The sequence below is a fragment of the Erpetoichthys calabaricus genome, chromosome 4, assembly GCF_900747795.2.
Source record: "Erpetoichthys calabaricus chromosome 4, fErpCal1.3, whole genome shotgun sequence".
Classification (NCBI taxonomy): Eukaryota; Metazoa; Chordata; class Cladistia; order Polypteriformes; family Polypteridae; genus Erpetoichthys; species Erpetoichthys calabaricus.
In genome coordinates this window covers 194,161,914-194,187,384 of record NC_041397.2, presented here as the reverse complement: position 1 = coordinate 194,187,384, position 25,471 = coordinate 194,161,914, and the positions used below count along the sequence as shown (strand labels likewise).

At 38.8% G+C, this 25,471-nt stretch overlaps 1 protein-coding gene across 1 annotated transcript in view; it reads left to right on the top strand.

Moving 5' to 3' along the window:
- Positions 1–25,471, top strand: part of uvrag (UV radiation resistance associated gene) — a 339,167-nt gene that overhangs the window by 7,564 nt on the left and 306,132 nt on the right. Inside the window, exons 2-3 of the mRNA XM_028800118.2 lie at positions 10,534–10,651; positions 21,447–21,481. Coding sequence (XP_028655951.1) covers positions 10,534–10,651; positions 21,447–21,481 — 153 coding nt within the window. The remainder of the gene's footprint in view (positions 1–10,533; positions 10,652–21,446; positions 21,482–25,471) is intronic.

Below are 25,471 nucleotides of genomic sequence, written 5' to 3'. Positions count from 1 at the left end.
TGGAACGAATTATGGGCGTGAACTGAGGTTCCACTGTATATTTCAACACATTTTCTGCATAATGTAACGCTTCACATAAAAGCATATTGCCATAATAATCTTCCTTTCAAAAAATTCAGAAGTTACAAAGACAGTATAGTCTGTTTACATAAAAATGAAATGTATACTGTTTGCATTTATGTATAGCCTTTATGTGTGTTAATGGTGTGTTTGCATCTTACTTTTGTGAGCTATTGCACTACCTTCTTTTAAATGTAAGGTTTATTTACTGTTTGCAAAGACCACCATAATGTTCTTTTTACTTGAATGTTTATTTTGTTAATTTTATGCTGTTTACAAAAGATTGCACTACTTATTCAACTCAGATTTAATGACATGTATAACATTTCATTTCACTACCTCAGTAACAGTATTTGTTTTGTTCAATGACCGGATTTAAAATTTTTTATTGTTTACAGAACATTACAGTTAACTTTTACAAAAGACTGTACTACCAGAAGTATTTGCATTTAATGACTAAAACTTATGTTATTTGTTTTCATCAATGTAAGATTTTAATGCATACAGAATTGCAATTTATTAAAAATATTTTTTTTTATTTAGTTCCCTTATATACTGTATTGGGTGTCGAAAATCGTATTGAATTTCAATACTTTACATCTTGCCTGGAGAAGGGGCCTGAGTTGCCTCGAAAGCTTGCATATTGTAATCTTTTTAGTTAGCCAATAAAAGGTGTCATTCTGCATGACTTCTCACTACATCCATAATGGCTAACATGGTACAACACCCTAGTACTAAATACGTTTCTTAGTATCGTATTGAGGTTTGAAATTTAGGTATTGTGACAGCTCTAAATTATAGTACTAACTTTACTGTTCCCCATTATTTGTTAGCATATCACTTTGCACCTAGTCACAAAAAAATTGATTTTTTTTTTTTAAAGTGTCTTTGGATAAATCCATTTACTAAATAATAATTTTGAACCACTAAGTGGTCCTTGAAATGTGATGATGCTATTAGTCGTTCTCTGTTTGAAATAAACAAAGGCTCACACTGTGCCAGTTTATAAAAAAAAAGAGGCAATCCATTGAATATTGTTCAGATAGTATCCAGCCCACTGCTGATAATGAATGAGTTGAATAGCAGTGATTTTTTTTGGATTTCTGGCAGCATGAAATGAATATTGACTGTATGTAACAATTTTGACCAGATGCATGCAATTTTTGACAGTTGTTTTCTTTTACTTAAAAAAATTCCCACAGTTTGCACTAGGCACAGCATAATAGAGTGCAAAGCTTGTGCTACTCCACTTTCTCTGGTCACATCAGCTTGTGTACACAGAGGCCCTAATTGTCACCTGTGCAGAAAGTATAAATCAGCCTTGAAGCACACATGACAGCAGAATTTCAGATACAGTGGAACCTCGGTTTGCGAGTAACTTGGTTTACGAGTGTTTTGCAAGACAAGCAAAAATTTTTAATAAATTTTCACTTGATAAACGAGCGAGGTCTTGCAGTACGAGTAGTTTGTCTGCGGAGAGTCATGTGATCACAACTGAGCTGATGTTTCTTCTCTCTCTCTCACTGCGGGATTGTGGGCAATCGTCTCCTATTCTCCGTCTGAGTCGGCGTGCTTCACTCATATAGTCAACATCCGTACGAGCGTATAGTATTTACTACAGCATTAGCATTGTGACTGTGTGCGCTCGCGCGTGCTTGTGTGTGTGTGTGTGTGCGTGTGCGTGCGTGCGTGCTCACACGCGCGCGTGTGTGCTGTGACGTGCGAGTCCCTGTCTTGCACCCTAAAACAAGAAGCTGAGTCTCAGTACTTTAGCAACACAAGCTTTATTCAGCTTGAAACAGCAACAGCGCGGTTATTTATACACAGACACAGCAGTCAGGCAGGGCCCTGCACATTTATAATGTTCCTTGTATCACCCATTGACGGCAGGTGCTTATAGCATGTTCGCGATCTTTTCGGATTCGCTTTTACGGAGAAGTGCTACAGCGCTGGGAGACTGCGATTGCTTTGGGATGCTCTTCAGCGTGTCATCCCGTTGGGTGCAATCCCACAAGAGTTTAGAAACTCACTCACACCAGCCATGATTCTTTTCAAAGGTAAAGTGAAAGTTAATTTGTTTTATGTATTTTTACTTTATATTTTGTATTAAATCATTTTTATATGAATAGTTTTGGATTGTGGAACAAATCATCTGAGTTTCCATTATTTCTTATGGGGAAATTCACTTTGATATACGAGTGCTTTGGACTACGAGCACGTTTCCGGAACGAATTATGCTCGCAAACCGAGGTTCCACTGTATCATCGAACTATACACTGGCAGTCTCCTTCCACCGAAAGGGAGGCTCTGTGGAACAGAAGACATTAGAAGAGGAAACATATTCTCTCACTTTGGACAGAATGTCCGTTTTGAAGTCGGTTATTGCTGCGCAACTATAATGTGCTGTTTTTGAACGTGAAGTATGAATGTAAGATTTGCAATGTTGTACAGTATGGTTGCAATATGTAAGATAGATGTTAGAGATATTTAGCATAGTGCATTGCTGATTTATTGGAAAATTTCCTTGTACACAACATTAGTAGTAAAGATGGTGTCTTGTCCTTGAATGAGTTTTCGTTGGCATGGATCATTTATAACCTTAACTATAACGTCAGATGAACGTTGAACTCGTGAGCAGGCCACATAAAATTGTCCATGTCCAAAAACGGGCTCAGAGAGGTAGATGCCAACCTTATACATGGTTCGTCCTTGTGATTTGTTGATGGTCATGGCAAATGCAGGTTTAATGGGGAACTGTCGCCGTTTAAGTGTAAAAGGTAATTCTAGGTCAGAACTTGTAAGGTCAATTCTAGGAATCAGAACAGTATTGTTAGAATGTGATCCTGTAAGAACTTTTGCTTCAATAACATTGTGTGTCATGGTGTTGACGACTAAACGTGTACCATTGCATAAACCTTGTTTAGTGTTAAGGTTTCTTAATAGCATGATTATTGTTCCGATATTAAGGTTAAGATTGTGTTGTGGTAATCTGGCTGGGTTAATAGTGTTCAAATATTGTAAGGGGAAATTAAGATGGTCATTGTCGTCATCAAAGTCAATTTTGTCAGAGCTTAGAAAGAGCCGTGCCTCTCCAGGAAGTAATGCAATGACTTGGTTATTTATGTGATCAACATTAATATTTTTTGGACATAATATAGTCCGTTGTGTTAAAAGGGGTATTTGGTCTAATGAGATTGTTGTTCCAAATATCTCCGTAACTAAGTCGTCGCAGATAAAGGCTTGAGGAATTGTAATAATATCTGGGTGAAGTCCATCTGTATTGGTGAGTGTCCCATCTCCCAGTTGTAATAACCAATTGTTATATTCTGGATCTGGACATAGCATGTTTTGTACCAATTGTATCTTTTGAAAGCAATGCCAAATGTCCGCGTATTTTAAGGTGGACTGAACAATAGGTGAGCGTAGGGCTGCACGATTAATCTTTTTTTTCTCATGATAACGATATTTATGACCCACGATCAGTTAATAAATATTGTCGCGATTTTACAGTATAAAGACCAAACTGTTTTTTATGGGCTGAGTTTACGGATTGGACTGCGTCACTATGACGTTACTGCGTCTAGATTGCAAGCGCTTTCTGAAGCAGTAGAAGTCAATAGCAGCAATAACAGTCAGTCAGAATAAACATATGATGGCGGAGCAACGTGCAGAAGTGCGATCGTTAGTTCCTAAAAAGGGGTCATACTCAGTTGTCTGGAACTATTTCGATTTCGAGGAATGTGATGTTGATCAGGTACGAGTCTTGTGCAAACTTTGCTCCTGTTCCGTCCAAACGTCCCAAGGTAACACAACAAACCTCATCAACCACCTTAAAAGCCACCACAAAGTACACTATCAAGAATTTCAATGACTGAAGGCACAAACAGCAACAACAAAAAATTACCAGCCATCCACAACACAGACAACAATATCAGGGAAATTATTCAACGCAATACCATATCTGCCTAGCCAGTACCGCCGCTCCCTATACGCAGAGTACGCAGTCTGCGTAGGGCACCAACTCCCAGGGGGGCACCATCCCAGCTGCTCAAAAAAATCGTTTTTATATATTATAATAATAAATTAATATTAATAATATACATATACAAATAAACAAAAATATAAACGTATATATTGCATTTTACGGTGAACGCAGAGTAGGCTAAGCGCACGTGATGACGCGCGCGCCCTCACCTCTGTACCGAAATCTCTGGATTGCTCTGCGCATAGCAGTGACGCTCCCTGTAACTGTTGCCTCTGCTGAGTGAAGTTTTTCTAAAATGAAGCTCATCAAAACGTACTTGCGCTCATCTATGGCACAAGAGCGCATGAGTGGTCTGGCAATTGTCAGCATCAACTCTGAATTAGCAAAGACTTTATCATATGAAGAGCTCATTTACGACTTTGCCTCAAGAAAAAGCAGAAGTGTGCCTTTGTAAATTTTGAACTTTGGAAAGCTCCAGCAGATGACAGTGTTGATTTTATTTCAGTTTATTATTGTTTATTTTATTTATTATAAATGTTTTATTTAAAGTGTAATTTTAGTTTGTATTTTTGCTGTAGAGCTACAATTGTAATTTATAAATGATACAATTTATTTATGTATTTACTTTTATTTGAATAAAGTTCTATTTTGGCCCCTATAGTAGGTGTTTTTTTTATTATTTTATTTTTACTTCCGTAATATTTGGGGGAGGGGGCACAAAAGTAAATTTCTGCTTAGGGCACCCATTTGGCCAGCAGCGGCCCTGTGCCTAGCTCGCAAAGACACCGGGAAATAACAGAGGCGATCACGTACCATATAGCCAAGGATATGTGTCCAATAACCACCGTGAGCAGTGAGGGGTTTAACAAAATGATCGCAACACTTGATAAAAGATATAGCATTCCCTCTCTCAACCATTTTTCCAATGTTGCGCTGCCCTCGCTGTATGCGAAATGCCGAAAAGAAATAGAAAGAGAAATTCTCAGGCTCAGCCTTGAATATTTTGCTGCCACGACCGACTTATGGTCAAGCAGAACTGCGGAACCGTATTTGAGCTTGACAGTTCATTTTATTGACAGCGAGTTTGAGATGAAAAGCAAGTTTTTGCAACATTCGTTTTTCCCACAAGACCATACAGCGGAGTTTATTGCAGTGGGCCTCAAAGAAGCGATGTCCGCTTGGGGCTTGGTGGAAGAAAGACTTGTGTGCATCACAACGGACAACGCAGCTAATATGATTAGGGCAGCATCTGTGAATAACTGGCCGAGGCTACACTGCTTTGGTCACAGACTTCATTTACCAAAGGAATAATCGTCATTATTAATCGTGATAAAAATTTTGAGCAAAATAATCGTGATAATCATTTTTTCTGTTATCGTGCAGCCCTAGGTGAGCGCATGGCATGTGGAACAATAGCTAAGCACTGTCTAAAATCTCCTCCTAATAAAAGTACCTTTCCCCCAAAGGGAATATTATTCATCAACATTTGTAGAAGTTTATCAATGGTGTTGAGTAAGTGACTGGATGCCATTGTACATTCATCTATAATTAACAGTTTTGCAAGACGGATGTCACGTGCATTGTTACTGTTCATTTTCATAGTGGATACCGATGTTTCTGTGATTGGGACCGGTATTTTGAATAAGGAGTGACATGCGTTTTTGGAGCTGAGACATTTTTTCTTCCGCGGTTTCAGAAGTGCGTTGTAGGCGCCGACGTGTATTGTTTTTTTTCATGCGGGTTTGTGTTTGTGGTCCCGTTACTCGAGCCGTATCATTTTGTACCCGTGATCGTAAATTCATAACTTGTTTGTTCTTTATCGTTAGTAATATGGATAAGTAATAAGGAGGATCGCACTCACTGTTAATATGGAGCCTTTTCTGTGGTTGTACGGTTAATAGTGCATCATTGTAATGAGATTCACCTATGCTGTATAGTTTGAACGTGTTTAGATGATGTATGTTTAATACGGACTGTTCGTTTCTTCGTATTATTACCCATCAGGTGTCGCGCCTGTATATGTATTGTAGTCCAGTCTCTTGTTGTTTATGTATGACGTCGTTTGTCGGCGTGCATCTTTTTAGAAGTGCGTGGAATGTGCTGTATAGTCTGTACGTTGATTTTAGATGCGAGTTGTAGGCGAATGCTTCTATCGTAGTATCTGCCGTTTCCGAAACACAAATCTCTTTCTGTAATATGTTGGGTTTGATGTGTGACCCTTTGAGGACTCCGTAGTCTGTCCCGTTTAACTGTGGTGTGGGGGTGTGAGTCCTTTTTTTCAGTACTATCTCGGGCTTGATTTGTGAAGTTTTGTGGACTCCTTAGACTGTCCCGTTTCACTGTTAGGCGGGGATAATCTGATTCAAATATGTTGTGTTGTCCGTATGTGTGGGGTTTTTGTATGATCTCGAGTGTTCGTTTTTGGTTGCTCTTCCGTTTTTGAGCGGGTGACCGTGTGTGGAGTCCGTAGTCTGTCCCGTTTCACTTTGGGGTGTGTGTCTGACTCCTCTTTTTTGTGTGATATGGGCGCATTGCCTCATTTCTTATTTCTTATTTCTGTTAGTGGAGGGGTGCTTTGTGTCTCATTTCTTATTTATGTTAGTGTGTGAAATCCGTAGTCTGTCCCGTTTCGTGTGCTATGGGCTTTGTGTGGCGCTTGCGTCTGACTCCTTGTTTTTGTGTGCTAGGGGCGCGTTGCCTCATTTTTTATTTCTGTTAGTGGAGTGGGGCTTTGTGTGTCGTGCGTCTGAATCCTCCTTTTTGTGTACGTCCCGTTTCGTGTGCTATGTCCGTAGTCTGTCCCGTTTCGTGTGCAATGGGCTTTGTGTGGCACTCGCGTCTGACTCCTTTTTTTTTTTGTGTGCTAGGGGCACGTTGCCTCATGTTTTATTTCTGTTAGTGGAGGGGGGCTTTGTGTGTCGTGGGTCTGAATCTTCGTTTTTGTGTGCGTACCGTTTCGTGTGCTATGTGGCGCTTGCGTGTGACTCCTTTGTTTTTGGTGTGCTGGGGGCGCGTTGCCTCATTTCTTATTTCTGTTAGTGAAGGGGGGCTTTGTGTGTCGTGGGTCTGAATCCTCATTTTTGTGTGTGTCCCGTTTCGTGTGCTATGGGCTTCGTGTGGCGCTGTGTGCCATGGGTTTGTGTGGCGCCTGCGTCTGACTCATTTTTTTTGTGTGCTATGGGCGCGGCGCCTCATTTCTTATTTTCCGTTGCTTGGTGGGGGGCTTTGTGTGGCGCCTGCGCACTACGTGTTTTGCGTCCACGGCCCATCTCCCTGCATCCATATCCGGTTTACCATTCTCGTTTAGTAATATGGATGTTTGTGTTGTGCTTTAATGAACTGCTGCATCATATTCAGCCCTTTGTTCATCATTCAGACACGCATGTAACCAACCTCTCCTCGAAATTCATTACTTGGAAAATCCAGTGCACATGAGTGTGTTGCTGCATCTGCTGTCATTTTTTCCTTGTAGCTCTCACAAACAATGTGGATTCCTTGTAGCTCTCACGAACAATGTGGACGCATCAAATCAAAAAGTATTTAATAAAAGTTATAAGTATGCATATTATCCTGCATGGAGGTAAATTTAATCTGGCCAGGTTAGGGCCACAAGGAACCATGTGATCATCGTAGCAACACTGGGGGTCTTTGTCTGTCTTTTTGTGTTAAATTTGTTGTCACCCTGCAAAGTCATATAACATATACAGTACATAGGAAGAGGTTCTGAATATCAGTGGCAACCACTGTCATTCTGATGTGCTCGCTGGAAAAGTTGACGAATTGAGCTGTTAATAGGTACTTAAACAGAGTTTTCTTTTTAATCTGTTCTGTGGTTTACTACTATGCAGCTGTTAAATGATGCCCATCATGCCTTCTCCCATGCCCCACTTGGTAATTCTGACCATTCCATGATTCACCTTATTCCTGCTTATAAATAAAAGCTTAAGACTGTGATGTCAGTAAAACGAACAATTAGAAAGTGGACCAGCAAGGCAATAAATGCATTGAGCATGGGAAAAGTGCTATATAAATAAAATATTATTATTATTGAGGAGCTTCAGGACTGCTTTGCCTGTACAGACTGGAGTGGCTTCAAAACAGCCACCTCCAACATACACGAATACACTGATGCTGTAACTTCATATATTAGTTTTTGTGAAGATTCCATCAAAAACAATTGTGAAGTTTAGAAATGATAAGTTTTGGTTCACCCCAGAGCTTAGATGACTGTGCCAGGACAAAGAGCATGCTTTTAGATCTGGCAATCGTGAGGAATACAAGAAAGCCAAATATATAGTATCTTGATCAAAGTTGCGAAAAGAAAGTACTCCCATAAGCTGCTGGAACAATTGTTTGTAAATGACAGTGCATCAGTCTGGAGAGGCCTTAAATGGGTTGCTAATTACAAGAAACAAACATCAAACAGTTCTGCTGATCCCAGTCTGGCTAATCAGTTAAATCAGTTTTTACGGTCGCATTGAAAGACAGACCAGTTGTCCACAGTATTTACAGACATTTTCAACCAATCTCTAGATCTTTGTACTGTTCCTACCTGCCTCAAGACCTCCACCATCATTCCAATAGCAAAAAAATAATCAAAGGTCACAGGCCTAAATGACTACAGACCAGTAACTTTAATCTCTGTGGTAATGAAGACCTTTGAATGCCTTATTCTGAATTACCTCAAGAATGCTACAAAAGACTTCCTGGACCCATTTCAGTTTGCATACTGAGCCAACCGGTCTGTGGATGATGCAGTGAATTAAGGTCTGATCTTTATTTACCAACACTTTTAGTACTAGGGTGTTGTACCGTGTTAACCAGGCAGATCTTGCCTGAAGAAGGGGCCTGAGTTGCCACGAAAGCTTGCACATAGTAATCTTTTTAGTTAGCCAATAAAAGGTGTCATTTTACTTGACTTCTCATTACCAACATCTTGATAAGCCAGGGGTATATGTGAGGATCTTGTTTCTGGACCTTTGCTCTGCTTTCAATACAATCATCCCACTCGCCCAGTTCAACCTGCCTAGTTCAATGTGCCACTTTCACTTTTCCTGTAATCAGACATTTCCCTTACTGTTTTTGCCATGGCACCAAGTCACCTTATGTAGGGCCATGTTGTCTTCACAGTTATTTATTGCATTGTAACTGAAGGACAAACTAATAATATTATATACATACTGTAGATGCTGTCCAATACTAACAATATGTATGTTCTTAAGTTTGGTAATCTCTAGTTTGTAATTTATTTTTTTTTAACCTTTCTCCACTATGTCACCAGGGCAACATCAGGTAATTCTACTAGTATATATACAAAAAAAAAAAAAAGCACACAAAAAATACATGTTTTCCAGCTTAATGTTAGCAGAATTTTTACGATGCCCTAAAGAATATTTAACCTAGTCTGTTATATATTAGGCTAGAACCTGTGTGAATTTCCCATCGGGATTAATAAAGTATCTATCTATCTATCTATCTATCTATCTATCTATCTATCTATCTATCTATCTATCTATCTATCTATCTATCTATCTATCTATCTATCTATCTATCTATCTATCTATCTATCTATCTATCTATCTATAACATACTCATCATTGGCCTCTTTTAGGAATCTTTAAATTTAAACTGGTGCTGCAATGTGTATATTGTATTTCATTTTGATTATGCAATCCCAGTGATATCTTCAAAGCTACAATATTATTTATTGTATTTATTAATATGGTATTATTTACAAAGAAAAACATTATACAAACAGTCTACATATAACTCTGATAGGTTGTTTCGATTGCATGACTCTTCTTTATTAGAAGTTCTTTGTGTATGAGAGAGAGCTTCCTTTTACAGAAGCCTTTTAAAATGACTTAACTTGAATTGTTTCTTTTAAGCTAATTACTGCCATGAAAATACTTACATAAATGTGATTTACTTAAAGCGTTAAGCTGGTTGAGAATCTCATGACTTAGATTTGATGTTAATTCGTAAATTTTATGCTTTAAGCCTTTTCTTGAAATAGAAATAATGTAAATTTACTAATGCTGAAAGTAATTCCTGATTCAATAAAAAGCATACATTTTTAACTATGCTAATCTAACTTTGTGGTGCAAGAATTCCTTAAAGTGAATAACGGAAAACAAAGTTGAATTTCTCTTGAAATATTTGCTTTAATTTGTTATGATTAAAACCTATTGTGTTGCAAAATTCTGACATAATAAGCTATATATGTACTCTGCTTGTAATTTTTTTTTAATACTTTCTTACTAACATATAAGCTGATTGGTTATAACGTCTTTTTGATGAATTTCCAGAAATGAAACTGACACTTTCACTAATGCCATAGTTTAAAAAAAGATTCATGAGTGTTTTCTTTTGTATCATTTTAAACTTTTAATCAGACGGATCAGCTATGCAGATGTCCAATTAAACCACTCATGTCTTTATATAGTTTTTGTGTGTCCTAATACATTTATTATTATTGTGTTTTTTAGAGACGTCTGCGTCACCTTCGTAGCATTGCAGCACGGAACATTGTCAACAAGAATGGATCTCCATTATTGGATACATACTTCACCCTACATTTGTGTGACAATGACAGAATATCTAGAGGTACTAACATTTGTGTATTAATTTCATTGCAGATTAGAATTAAGTAATGTTTTCAGTTTTGTATTTAGAAATTTATTATACAAACAATACATGTAATAGTTGGCACCGTGAGGTACAAACCATGCACCCGTTTTTAACTTTGTTTTCAGTATTATCAGAGCTTCTTCAGTAGCCAGTAAGGAGCGCAGAGGTGATCTGTGTGTTTATGTCAACAACGAATGTTGTAGAAATGCTCCAAAAGAGTCAAGCCACTGCTCCTTGTCTCACTGTGAAGTGCTATCCTTTTGACTTGGATTCAGAGTTTACTGTTATTTTCATTTTGGTCATTTACATCCCTATGGGAGTTAATTCTAAATAAGTGCTGAGCTGCAAACCACGGATCCCTGCAGTCTTATTATTGTGGATGGAGATTTTAATAATCTGAACTGGAAGACATTTCTCCCCAACTTTTACAAGACATGATCTTTCCAACCAGGGGAAAGAACAAACTAGGCATTGTGTTCACTAACACTCATGATGCTTACAAAGCTGTATCTTGCCCACATCTCCGTTTTTCTGATCAAGTTTCAGTTCTGCTACTGTCTGCATAAACAACACTACTTAAACTGTCCAAACCAATTCTTAAACAAATCAGGGTGTAGCCTGAGGCTATTTCAACTCTGTAGGACTGTTTTGATCACGCTGGTTGGGCCATGTTTAGAGCAGCTGCCACCTATGGCCATCAGATCAACTTAGAGGAATATGCATCATCAGGCACTGGCTACATTAACAAGTGCATAGATGATGTGACTGTCTCAAAGACCAACAGAATATGTACACATCAGAAACTGTGGGGGACATTGGAGGTACATGCACTGTTAAAAGCCCGTAATGTGGTCTTCTGACCAGTTGACAAAATAGGTCTCAGGACAGCAAGGGCAAACCTATTGTGGCATCAAAGCAGCTAAGCAAGAGTATGGTCAGAAAATCAAAGCCACTTTCAGGACACCAGAGATACATGGCTCATGTGACAGGCAAACCATGCCATCACAAACTATAAGACTGTCTGGAGTGGTAATGCTTCTCTTCCAGATGTTTGAAATCAGGGGTTTTCAAACCCAGTCCTTGGGACCGACTGTGGCTGCAGGTTTTTGTTTCAACCAGCTTTTGTTTTTAATTGGACATCTGGGCTAATTAAGTGAAATGTTATTTCGTAGATTCTGTGTTTTGGGAACAATGTAGAAGTTAGAAAACTAATTGGTTAAAAAAAAAAAGTTATTAAAGTGTACTAAGCAGTTATATGGGAATAATGTATTTTTTAACAATATTTTCATCTTGATTTTCATACTACGTTTCCAGGTTTTCTAATTGTTTCATTAATCCATTATTTACTAATTAGTGGGTCTGATGTTAAAGTAGTTTCAGCCTTTCACGTTTCAGTGTTTGCCTGGGTGTCTGCTCTGCTCGTTTTTAATTGTCATAAGACAATGTATAAGATACAATGAAAAGTGCAAACTGCACAGAGAAAAGGCAAAATATAATGAAATCAACAAAAGAGAGAAGCATTTAAATCTATAGCAAAAACAGAAATATTTCTAAATGTCTTATAAATGTAAAAATCTTGCTGCTGTACTTTTCTGAATGTAGAATAAGAGAAGAGGAAAAAAATACCAGCTAATTAAATGAGGTCAGTATTATCATATTTTGTCACCGATTTTGAATCTGGATGGAACAAAAACCTGAAGCCAGTGGGTCCCCAAGACTTAATTTGAAAACCCTCGTTCTTAATAACTTTAGCACGTAGTTTGATGCCCTTATCGACATACCTGCGAGGAAGTTCATCCCTCCTAAGGAAGAACTGGTTATGTACACTGCTGACATGAGAAGAACTTTGTAAACCCAAAGAAAGCTGCTGGACCAGACAACATGCCTGGCTGAGTACTCGGCAAATCTGCAAACTAGTTGATAGATATGTTTAGCATTTGGCTGAGACAGTCACCCCCAGTTGGTTCAAAACCCCCACCATTGTACTCATGCTGAAGAAGTCCTCTGTCTCTTGCCTCAATGACTATCTCCCTATACCGCTCACACCTGTTATCACTAAGTTTTTTCAAGAGGCTAGTTTTGGGCAGTTGAATGCCGGACTTACCCCAACACATGATCCTCTCCTGATTGTCTATTGCTTGAACCATTTTACTGTAGATGCCATATTATCTACTGTTCAGTTGGCCCTGTTCCATGTTATCCAACCCGCTATATCCTAACTATAGGGTCATGGGGGTCTGCTGGAGCCAATCCCAACCAACACAGGGCACAAGGCAGGAAACAAACCCCGGGCAGGGCGCCAGCCCACCGCAGGGCACATGCGCACACACACACCCACACACCAAGCACACACTAGGGACAATTTAGAATCACCAATGCACCTAACCTGCATGTCTTTGGACTGTGGGAGGAAACCAGAGCACCCGGAGGAAACCCACACAGACACGGGGAGAACATGCAAACTCCACGCAGGGAGGACCCGGGAAGCGAACCCGGGTCTCCTTACTGTGATGCAGCAGCACTACCACTGCGCCACTGTGCCGCCTGACCCTGTTCCATCTGGTTAAAAGACATTGACTTCAGCTGTCACCACCAAAATCCCTCAAAGGTTCATAGGGAACTTGAGTCTTCTAGGCTATAACACTTCCCTATGCAACTGGGTCTTGTAATTCCTAACAGAGAGACCACAGACAGTTTGCATCGAAAACACCATCTCCAATACCAATATGCTAAGCACTGGTGCCCTCCCCCCCGGCTCATACTCGTCCCTCTTCTGTTCACTCTGCTGACTCAGTATTGTATGGCTAAATATAGTTCTAACACCATTATTACGTTTGCTGATGACACAACAGTGGTGAGTTTCATCAGCAGTGGGGATGAGTCAGCTTACAGTACAGCAATTTCAAGGTTGATGGACTAGCACAAGTGTACATAATTTTATACATACACTAGCGCTTCACAGGTTATGCATGTGAAGTGAATGAGTTTCATTTTCATGTTGCACTAATGTTGCAGATGGACAAGCACTGCCTGTGGAGTCCTCCTTTCCATTATGCTGTGTTCAAATATTGTCTGTAAGGGAAACAAAAGTCGCATTGCACAATATAGCAGAATGTCCAGAACCAGATGCTATATGCAGTGATGTCTGCTAATTCCAGTCTGTCCACCAAACATAAGAAGCTGTCGAGGTATTGGTCTTCATGCAAGACAGAATGGTAGTGGGTCATCACAGTCCCTAGTGATGAATACGATTGCTGTGGAGCTTTTTTAGTCACCCATGGATGGATATCTGACCTGAACCAGCATGGTGCAGATGCTACCCATGTCCGAGCAGCTCAAGGGTAAATGACAGAGAGTGGAATCACTCAAATCCTTATACCTCACTCCCCCAACGCAGACATGGTATGTTGTTGTTGTTTAATTAATTGTATGTTTCATACTGTAGCCTACATTAACCTATATTATGTTGTATATTGTAGCCAAGAAAACTGGGCAATAATTATTGCAAATTGATCATGCTAATATTTGCATCTATTTATGCTGAAGGTTAATTTGTATAATTGTTAGTGCTTTTGGTATGTTGTCCTGCAATATACTGTAGCAGTCCAAACCACATGCATTGATTTTTCAAACTGTTATAGCAACCCCTGAGGCGTGGGGATGGGGGTTTTTGATTGTCGTTGAATGTTATTTCTGTTACACAAAACTTCTAGTAAATAACTATGTAAAATATTTTAATATGCATAGTCAATTGATAATTAAAACTGGTTTTATTAGAAAATAATCACAGAGTTATTATATTAATATTAATATGCTTGAAGGGAATACAATCAATTATGATTAATATGCAGTTGATTTCACTATAAATTGTAATCGTTTAATTGCAATGAATTTTTTTAATTGAACAGCAGCCCATAGTGCTGGGTAACGATTAAAATTTTTAATTGCGATTAATCACAGACAATCACAACAATTGCATTGTTATGCACAAAATTCAATAATGAACTCAAAAGTAGTGTATTGCGTGTATTTGATTTGCAAACACTTTAAACAAATAAGGTGCCTTTTAACAGCAGTATTCCCTTTCTATAGTAGCAGTTAAAATATTTATTGTAAATCTCAACTTAAACATTAATGTAATCAAATCAAATATAAAACAAAAGCTATTTCCCACTGCCAGAGCTTTAACGTTTTATCTAGTTTGTTATAGAAAAACAAATTACCCTCAGAGTCCAGAGCCACGATCATAACATTGTAACAGGCACCTTCTGAGCAACAGCAAGTTAACATTTCTAAATCTGTTTTCTTTTTTATCTGAACAGATACCAGCAGAAACATTTTCTTTTATCAGGGAGCAGCATAAACAGTCTATGGTCAGTAGCAGCTCTTTTGAGGGCTAATACTTTTTCCAATAAACAGTGACTGCGCAGGGGGGCGGCTTGACGGCCAGCAGGAATGCATGGTGAGCTGGCTGTCTTTGTGAGACAGGTGCACGGCGGTGGCAGTGCAATATGGTTTGTACCTCCTGTCATCGTAAGTGTCTGTCCGCCCAGGCAAACGTTGCCATAGGTGCATCAGCTACATGAATGTGTTCAGCAGCATGATCAGCTGGAGACCAATCAGCTAATGCTGGTACCTCACTTTTGTTTTCTATCTACATCTCTAGATAACTTGCTTCAAAATCGGAGTTCAACATATCAGAATCCGATTCATCGATAATACGAAAAAAGTCATCCATGGATTATTTTTCTTTGAGCATTCAGTTTGGTATCTCTCCACATGCCATTTTAGAAGCTGTTCGCTCTTCGCTACTCATGCACGCGCAGAGAATCGAAGTCGAATCAACAAAGCTAACTTTCCCTCTAGCAAAAGCGTATTGAAAAGTGCTGTAACAAAAAGATCACTGATCTCTATTGAATGCTAGCAAGACTGAGGCTTTCAAAATAATAATAACAAAAACTGTGTTAAGGCATGATAAAATAATTGTTGGCGTTAAGTAATTTGTTAACTCGATAATAACACGTTAACTTGCCCAGCCCTAATCTACAGTATATATTGTCAAAAGTACAGTGAAAATCGTTTAACACGAAACTGAGGGGACTGAAATATTTTTTCATGTTACAAGAATTTCGTGTTAAAGGATATTACAAAAAAAAAAAAAACATGCAGTATATTCAACAAAATTAAGTTTATTAGAGTATATTTTATTTACATAGATATGTATATATGCATGTATTTAATAAAAATTGGAGCATTCTGAGATCTCGCTTGTTTGAACCAAACAAGTAAAGCCCTCTCTAAATCCTCGTGCTTGGCCGTTCTCATTCATTTTCGCTCTGGCTCAAACTTACTCCGTTCAAACATTTCCGTAATTTGCTCTCTTTTTTTTTTTTTTAATTACTGTATTGTTGATAATGTAGAGATAGCAATATCAAAATCTTTACAGATTTCCGTTTTCGTCTTCTATTTTTGATCAACAGCCTTAAGAAGCTCCATCTTCATTTTAAGTGAAATAGCAGTTTGCTTTCCCCCTGAGCTCTTTGCCATTGTGCTCGTAAAAAAAATTCTTCTAAAATAGAAAAAAAAAAGCGAACCAAACTCACTGATTTTTACTCACACTGCGATGTACTCGTCACCGAATTCCAAAGCTAATTGATGAGAGATGAGATGTTTTTGTGTGGCGTTTGTAGGGGTGGAGGGTGAAAGTAGCTTAGATAAACAAAATTGGCTCTTGTCACAGGCTATTCCGAGGGTATTTCAAAGCCAAGTTTGCCTCCTTTCTACGAAACATGTGAAACCACCTCTCTTTCATTTCACACCCCTCTTAAATCTCGCCTGCGCGGCTGGTGTTTTCCGTATTTTGTTCTTTCCCAGAAGGGAAATCTTTTCGTGTTAAGCGATTTTTGTTTCGTGTTAAGAGAAAAAAATGCATGAAAATACATAGTAGTTTGTCGGGACCGTTGTATTATTTCGTGTTAACCGATATTTCATCTTAAGCGTTTTCGCGTTAAACGTATTTCACTGTATTGGGACACCTGCCTTTACACACATGAACTTTTAATGACATCCCATTCTTAATAAATGGTCTTTAATATGGAGTTGGCCCACCCTTTGCAGCTATAACAGTTTGAATTCTTCTGGGAAGGCTTTCCACAAGGTTTAGGAGTGTGTTTATGGGAATTTTTGACCATTCTTTCAGGAGAGCATTTGTGAGGTCAGGTACTGATGTTGGATGAGAAGGCCTGGCTCGCATATCTCCACTCTAATTCATCTCAATTAGATGTGTTCTTTCGGGTTGAGGTTAGGGCTCTGTGCAGGCCAGTCAAGTTCCTCCACACCAAACTCGCTCACAATTTCTTTATAGACCTTGCTTTGTGCACTGGTGCGCAGTCATGTTGGAACAGGAAGAGCCATCCCCAAACTGTTCCAACAGTTGGGAGCATGAAATTTTCCAAAATGGCTTTGTATGCTGAAGCATTAAGAGTTCCTTTCACTGGAACTAAGGGTCCAAACCCAACCTCTGAAAAACAACCCCACACCTTAATCCGCTCTCCACAAAACTTTACACTTGGCACAATGCAGTCATTCAAGTACCATTCTCCTGGCAACTGCCAAACCCAGACTCATCCATCAGGTTGCCAGACAGAGAAGCATGATTCGTCACTCCAGAGGACATGTCTCCACTGCTCTAGAGTTCAGTGGCGGTGTGCTTTACACCACTGCATCCGACACTTGGCATTGCACTTGATGATGTAAGACTTGGATGCAGCTGCTCGGCCATGAAAACCCATTCCATGAAGCTCTCTATGCACTGTTCTTGAGCTAATCTGGAGGCCACATGAAGTTTGGAGGTCTATAGCTATTGACTCTGCAGAAAGTTGGCGACTTCTGCATACGGTGCGCCTCAGCATGCGCTGACCCCATTCTATGATTTTATGTGGCCTACTACTTCGTTGCTGAGTTGCTGTTGTTCCCAATTGCTTCTACTTTGTTATAATACCACTAACAGCTGACCGTGTAATATTTAGTAGCGAGGAAATTTCATGAATGGACTGATTGCACAGGTGGCATCCTATCATGGTACCACGCTTGAATTCACTGAGCTCCTGAGAGTGACCCATTCTTTCACAAATGTTTGTAGAAGCAGTCTGCTTGCCTAGGTGCTTGATTTTATACAACTGTGATCATGGAAGTGATTAGAACACCTGCATTCAATGACTTGGGGGGTGCAATATTGTGTGTGTGTATATAGTTTTTTTTAAACAATGGTTTCAATGAGAAACATAGTCAAAATGCTTTGGAGCAATTCACAGTGGTTCTTCAAATTAGACAAGTTAAGCAGTTCTTACAATTGGGATAAGTAATTAGCCAGATGATATAAGCCAGCAAAGCCATAACTTAAGAATCATGTCATAACTATAAACCATTTGCAGTTAGTCATTGCTCACCTTGTGACATGAAAAATCTTGAGTGAAACCTAGAATTATAATTAATTACAATTTTAGATACTGTAACACAGCCATTATACGATGGTATGCTAACTTAGTCTTACTGTGTCAGCCGATAACTGTATTAGCTATTACATTATTATTATTTGTTATTATCTACCACTATGCCCGAGTCACAAGTGGTGTCACAGTGAATGTCTGAAGGTAATAGGCACATGCTGCAACTGTCCAAAACTCACTGTGATTTTCTTAAAATTGTGTAAATGAAGGCTATGACTGAAATTCATCAGAAAATTGATATAGTGTACCAGCTTTAAGTATTAAATAGAACTGCTAATGTGATGGCTTGACATGAAAATCCAGTAGGTGTGAAAAATTTTGATAGTAGATATTTCTTCTGTAAAAGTCACTGAGATGGAAATGAAAAAGTGTGTGAAGTGGAAGCTGTAACATGTATACATTTTTGAGAGAGGAGGTATGGTGGCAATTCTAGTGTGCATGCTCCTGGAGAATATAGATAAAAGTTGGTAAGGTCAAGTGAGGTAGTTAGAATATTGGTTGGTTTTAAAAGTAACTGAAATTATGTCTGATTGCTTTAGGCTCATTAAAAGTGCTATATAAATAAAATGTATTATTATTATTATACACCATAAAGGCTGGTAATAACAATGAAGAGATCAGGAATATGCAGAGAGGCCAGTATTTTTTGTATCTGTATCTGTAGAGGCAGCAAAATTATATGTATTTGCATTTGTGTTTGAATAATTGTGGAAATAGGTGTAACAATCCCATTTGTTTTTGTTTTTAATTAAAGTTTTAATTTTGAAATATTAAAATGTTAATATGTGCCCTTCAATGAACTATTAAAATAATTACAAACACCTTAAAGTAATATTGGTTTATGGTTTTCATAAACCCAGCCATAAACATGTATAACCATAAATATCATTGAAAAGAAAAGCATTTTAAAGGTAAAATTGAGTTCCAATCCATACTCAAACCTACAGAACCCCAGAAAGGAATAATCAATCAGGAATAATTTACAATTTGATCAGATGTTTTAATTAAAACATTCCCTCAGTTTATGTTTGCCATGCACACTTTTTGTACATCCAGCCATGCACTCCTCTTACACCTTGCAACTGATCAGCAATATCTACTCTCTCTCTCTCTCTCTCTCTCTCTCTCTCTCTCTCTCTCTCTCTCTATATATATATATATATATATATATCTATATATATCTATATATATCTATATATATCTATATATATATATATATATATATAATTTTTTTTTTTTTTTTCAAGGTATTCGTAGTCTGAATCACAATCTGATTGTATGGGTGGTTACCTACCAGGTAACGCTTGTGGTTGGTCGGCAAGTCGGCTAACATCCGCCACAGTGCCCTCTTATCTACATGCTGTCGAATGAACGAACCACACGCCGTGGCGCAACGTTAGGGGCTTCGCCTCTAGCGCTGACGTCCGAGGTTCGATTCCCGAGAGGGAGTGCAGTGAGTGTGTACACCTGATGAGCCCAGAATTAGGGCGAAACACGTGTCGCGTACTCTTTGCATTATTTGACAGTAAAACTATTTTCAACCATTCTATGATCTGCTTCTCGCAACTGAAAGAGGGCACCGTGGCGGATGTTAGCCGACTTGCTGACCAACCACAAGCGTTACCTGGTAGGTAACCACCTATACAATCAGATTGTGAATCAGACTACGAATGCCATGAATGTAATTACCCCGATCTACATGCTGTCAAATGAACAAACCACACGCCGTGGCGCAACATTAGAGGCGAACCTCTAACACTGACGTCCGAGGTTTGATTCCCCGAGAGTGGGGTGCAGTAATATATATATATATATATATATATATATATATATATGATATATAAATCCTAAGCCTAAAAGTGCAATGATTTTATGTCACGTTTTTTGTCACACTTTAAATCGGGCTTATTTTAAAACCTACACATATGTGTTTGGTATCATTTTTTTCAGAATTTATCGAGCTTTAATGTGACGTTATTAGATTTTCAGATTCGTATTCCATTTTTAAATTCTAAACTAAAAAATATCAAAAACTCATGTCCCACGAGACGAGACTTAACCAAGAGTGGCAAGAGATTTAACCACTCCCGTGGCTGGAAATAAAAGACAAAGAGTAGCACAGTTGCTGTACAGGCTTTTAAATGTTCTAAGCGCCGTGCAAGATGTAGTTCATGTGGCATGGCAGCAGCAGCAAGCCAGCAGCTGATCGAGCAAAGAGGAGGTTAAAAAAAAAAAACTATGTGTTTCCCATTATATCACCGTTTAAGAGGGGGTTTTGGGGGGAGCGACCGCGTCTCCTTGGGATGTGTTTAGTCCCCCTCTTCACAATGTAAGCGTCAGACTGGCTGCAACTGGGGGTTGGGCGCCAAAGGCGACAGGGGGGCTTGCACTCCTAGTATTGAATAACATCTTAGATGTTGGTATAGAATTGCTGGTAGAGCCCATTAGCCATGAGAATACTTTGCAGCAGCCACTTGCTCAGAGTTTATGCCCCATGAGGCAAGATCAAAGCTGTCATAACCAGTGATGTTCACAGTCCTTTTGGTAGGCAGTGGCTGAAAGGGGAAGAAGGGGCACCATACAAGATACAATTTGTTACATTGTAATCCTCGACACAATTTGGTGTCCACTTTTATTTCTGTTTTTTGTAATGTAAGTGAAAATGTAATTGTTACCTTTGGGGCTATTATAATATATTTACAAACTTGGCAAAAAATGATTGCTGATTATGTCAGATTATCAAAAAAGACACTATGCTCCCTCTCTAGTGTACATATACAGTAGTTTTTTTTCTCTAATATATTAGTTTTTAAAAGTACTCACCAATACAACAGCTGAGATCCCTTTGATAAAGTCATTTATTCTTTGAAGGTTTTCTCCTCCCCTAGATTGGTATAATCAAGTAATTTGCCTTTGGTAAATCATTTACTTTGTGCATTCACTTTGGATGACATCATTAGATTTGTCCTTTTTAAGATAATGTCCCTATTACAAATGATAATATTTGTGTATATACCATGAGTTAATTTTTTATTTAAACCAAGTGATGTCTTCCTTGTTGATGTGTGCTAGATATAAACTAACCCCCACTGTAATTTTAGACTTGAACTTATTCTGCCTTAATGAACTTTCTTGACAATTATTATGCTTAACTTATTTACCGGATCCTTTCATATTACTTTTCATATTTTGCTTAAATTTTCACTTTATTGATGAACACTTGCAGGTACTCAAATCAGAATATATTCTTTCTTTCTTTGCAGCTTTTTACAAGAGTGAAGTTATAAGAGACTCACTAGTAAGTGATCTATTTTTTATTTGTTCACTTTTTGTGGGTACTGCTTTACAGATAATATACTCTTATGTAACAATGATATGACATAATAACCTAACATGTAGAAAATTACTGACATTTTGTATATAGATGCTCATACCAAATTACCCTTTACAAGTAAGTATGTTGGAAGAAAAGAAAATCCCTAAAAGGCACTGAAAACAATTGTAAAACAAAAGCACAGTTCTCTTTTCAGTGTTAAACATTATCTCCTGCATCCTATGGTGATTAAGTCATAAACCTATATTTTGTAAGTCTAAAAGCATTTTACAATTCATACAGGCGATTCATTCATATCATATGATTATTTTCTGCTGCTCTAATGGCTCCCTTGTTTTCTTAATTTTTTGCTTTTATTTTCTTTTTGGATAAGAGAACAGGATGTTTATTATATCCTTTGAGAGGGTTATCAAGGATTCACTGCAAAAAAGACACCATTATCAAGATGGGTCACAAGGCCCAGTAATTTATTAAGTTTGTAAACAGGAAATGATTTTGTATTGTATATTTTTGTAGTAGAACATGCATTGCTTTAAAAAAAATTAGGGGACATCACCTTAAGCAAATTCTTAGTTATCTTGTGGGTAAACCTTAGTATTCAGTAATTCTTCAACAATATTAGGTCTTAATTTATTAGAGTTGTCACAGGCTCCCGTTTATTTATTTTAACTCAGTTTGGTAGTAAAGTGTTCAAAGCATCCTGCCAAATAGAGACGGGTGCAAGCCTTAGGATATCTATGTCCTCAGGGTTAGCCAGGGCTTTGTGTCTGTTTTGTTAATTATCATACTTTATTCCTACTTATGTTATTTCCTTCTCTGTTTTATTATTTTAATTTTAAAAAATGTTTTATCTACTTGGGCATGGCATTGTTTCAGCCATAGTTTGAGAGTGCTCTCTATGTACAACTTAATGCCTCCTTTAGATTTCTTGCTTGTAATGGGAAAATTCTTGGAAAATATAGTCATCCACAGTCTGGTTTCATTTTGTTGTAGTCTTGAATTAGTGAAAAGTGCCATACATTAGGGCGTCTGTACGCATATTGTCTTTTAGATTGCACAAATGTTAGGTAACAACAGTTGCACTGTTTTGCATTAGCCATGCTGTTTTGTTTTAAAGTGCTCTCACATTATTTGAGTGCCTAATCTAAAAAGAAAACTCAAGTTTTTATGCATATTGATTAAAGTTAGAGGACACCTTACAAGCTTAATTTATTCCAGAAAGAATCAACTTTTCATTTTGTTCATGTCAGTTTAAATTATTTTTGAGACTTTTGATGAAAGATTTTAAATGATTCTAATGGAATATGCCACTCAAAAATATTTTTATATGGTACTTACCACATATAGTTTGTAGTGTCCATCAAGAAAAAAATTTTAAGCTCATGTTTTTATGCAGGACTGAGGGAAACCATTGTAAGGGACGGCCACCAGCCCAACCAGGCAGGGACACCCAAGAGACAGAAGGATGGGGAAGGCAGCTTCTTTAGATAGATAGATAGATAGATAGATAGATAGATAGATACTTTATTAATCCCAAGGGGAAATTCACATACTTCAAAGGAGGATACTGATACAAAAAACAATATTAAATTAAAGAGTAATAAAAATGCAGGTAAAAACAGACAATAACTTTGAATAATGTTAACGTTTACCCCCCTGGGTGGAATTGAAGAGTCGCATAGTTTGGGTGGAGGAACGATCTCTCAGTCTGTCAGTGGAGCAGGACAATGACAGCAGTCTGTCGCTGAAGCTGCTCTTCTGTCTGGAGATGATACTGTTTAGTGGATGCAGTGGATTCTCCATTATTGATAGGAGCCTGCTGAGCGCCCGTCACTCTGCCACGGATGTCAAACTGTCCAGCTCAGTGCCTACAATAGAGCCTGCCTTCCTCACCAGTTTGTCCAGGTGTGAGGCGTCCTTCTTCTTAATGCTGCCTCCCCAGCACACCACCGCGTAGAAGAGGGCGCTCGCCACAACCGTCTGATGCAGATGTTGAAGGACGCCAGTCTTCTAAGTAAGTATAGCCGGCTCTGTCCTCTCTTGCACAGAGAATTAGTATTGGCAGTCCAGTCCAATTTATCATCCAGCTGCACACCCAGATATTTATAGGTCTGCACCCTCTGCACACAGTCACCTCTGACGATCACGGGGTCCATGAGGGGTCTGGGCCTCCTAAAATCCACCACCAGCTCCTTGGTTTTGCTGGTGTTCAGGTGTAGGTGGTTTGAGTCGCACCATTTAACAAAGTCCTTGATGAGGTTCTTTAGGGCACTGCCTCCCCCCAGAACGCTAGCTGAAAGCTCCTCTGGGTTGCAGCAGTGCCCCTGATTCCCACAGGGCATCATGGGACTTGGAATTCTTTACCGTATCCCTTTTGGGTACCGTGGGTGCCTCCAGTGAGCACTGCAAAGACTGAGGAGCCGTATGGCATGGGGTTTCCACCTTACCCAGAAGTGCTTACAGACCACATGGTTGGAAGAGCAGAAGCACTTCTGGGTTGGCCAATGTAAGAGGACTTGCTGGCCTCACAGGGAGGAGCCAGACTTGGGTGGAAGGTGAACGAAACTTGCTGGGAGGAGCGGAGAAGGCAGTGACAAAGAGAAAGAAAGAAGAAGAACAATTGTATGCTGGTGTGCTTGTACTCACTTGTGGCTGTGGTGGGAAACACTTTGGGAAGAGTTTCCCATAATAAAAACTGTTTTATGTTTTAAACTTGTGACCTGTGCCGGTCTATGTTGGGTTGTGGGGAGCTGGAGTGCCCTCTAGTGTCCACACCATTTGTGATGTAAAAAAAGTCAATAACCAATGCTGTACAATCACAAACAATGCCATAAACATCCATAGAAAAAGGAAATAAAATACACATGTCAGTTATCCAGTCATATGCTGAAAACTTGCAAATCACATGCTTTTTTATTTTTTGCTAAAATAATGTTAATTATATTTTCCGGAATAATCAATGCACATCATAAACAGGAAACTGTAACCTCACAGTAATCTATAATAATAAAAGGCAAAGCCCTCACTGACTGATTCACTCACTCACTGACTGACTGACTCACTCATCACTAATTCTCCAACTTCCCGTGTAGGTGGAAGGCTGAAATTTGGCAGGCTCATTCCTTACAGCTTACTTACAAAAGTTAGGCAGGTTTCATTTCGAAATTCAAAGCGTAACGGTCATAACTGGAACCTTTTTCTTATACTGTATACGGCCATAGAAGGTGGTTGCGTCTTGCATCATCACGCCTCCCTGCGGCTGCTGCGGAAATCACCACGCCCCTCACGTAGTTGACTGCCTGCCCATATAAAGCCGTTCTTCGCTGCGGTGTGTGAATTCCTTTCCTTGCTTCGCCAAGGAGGCATTCTTTTCAAAGCTTATCCACAGTTTTATAAACGAACGAGATATAAAGCTGTCCTTTTTCCTTGCTTCGACAAGGAAGCTAAGGTGCTCTGCAGTTTTTTTGTGAAGCGGTCTTTACACATCTTTTTCGCTGTGTTATAAACGAGCGAGATATAAGGCCGTCCTTTTTCCTTGCTTCGCCAAGGAAGCTAAGGTGCTCTGCAGTTTTTTTGTGAAGCGGTCTTTACACATCTTTTTCGCTGTGTTATAAACGAGCGAGATATAAGGCCGTCCTTTTTCCTTGCTTCGCTAAGGAACATAAGGCGCTCTGCAGTTCGCCAAGGAGGCATTCTTTTCAAAGCTTATCCACAGTTTTATAAACGAACGAGATATAAAGCCGTCCTTTTTCCTTGCTTCGCCAAGGAAGCTAAGGTGCTCTGCTGTTTTTTTGTGAAGCGGTCTTTACACATCTTTTTTGCTGTGTTATAAACGAGCGAGATATAAGGCCGTCCTTTTTCCTTGCTTCGCCAACGAAAATAAGGCGCTCTGCAGTTTTTTTGTGAAGCGGTCTTTACACATCTTTTTCGCTGTGTTATAAACGAACGCCATAT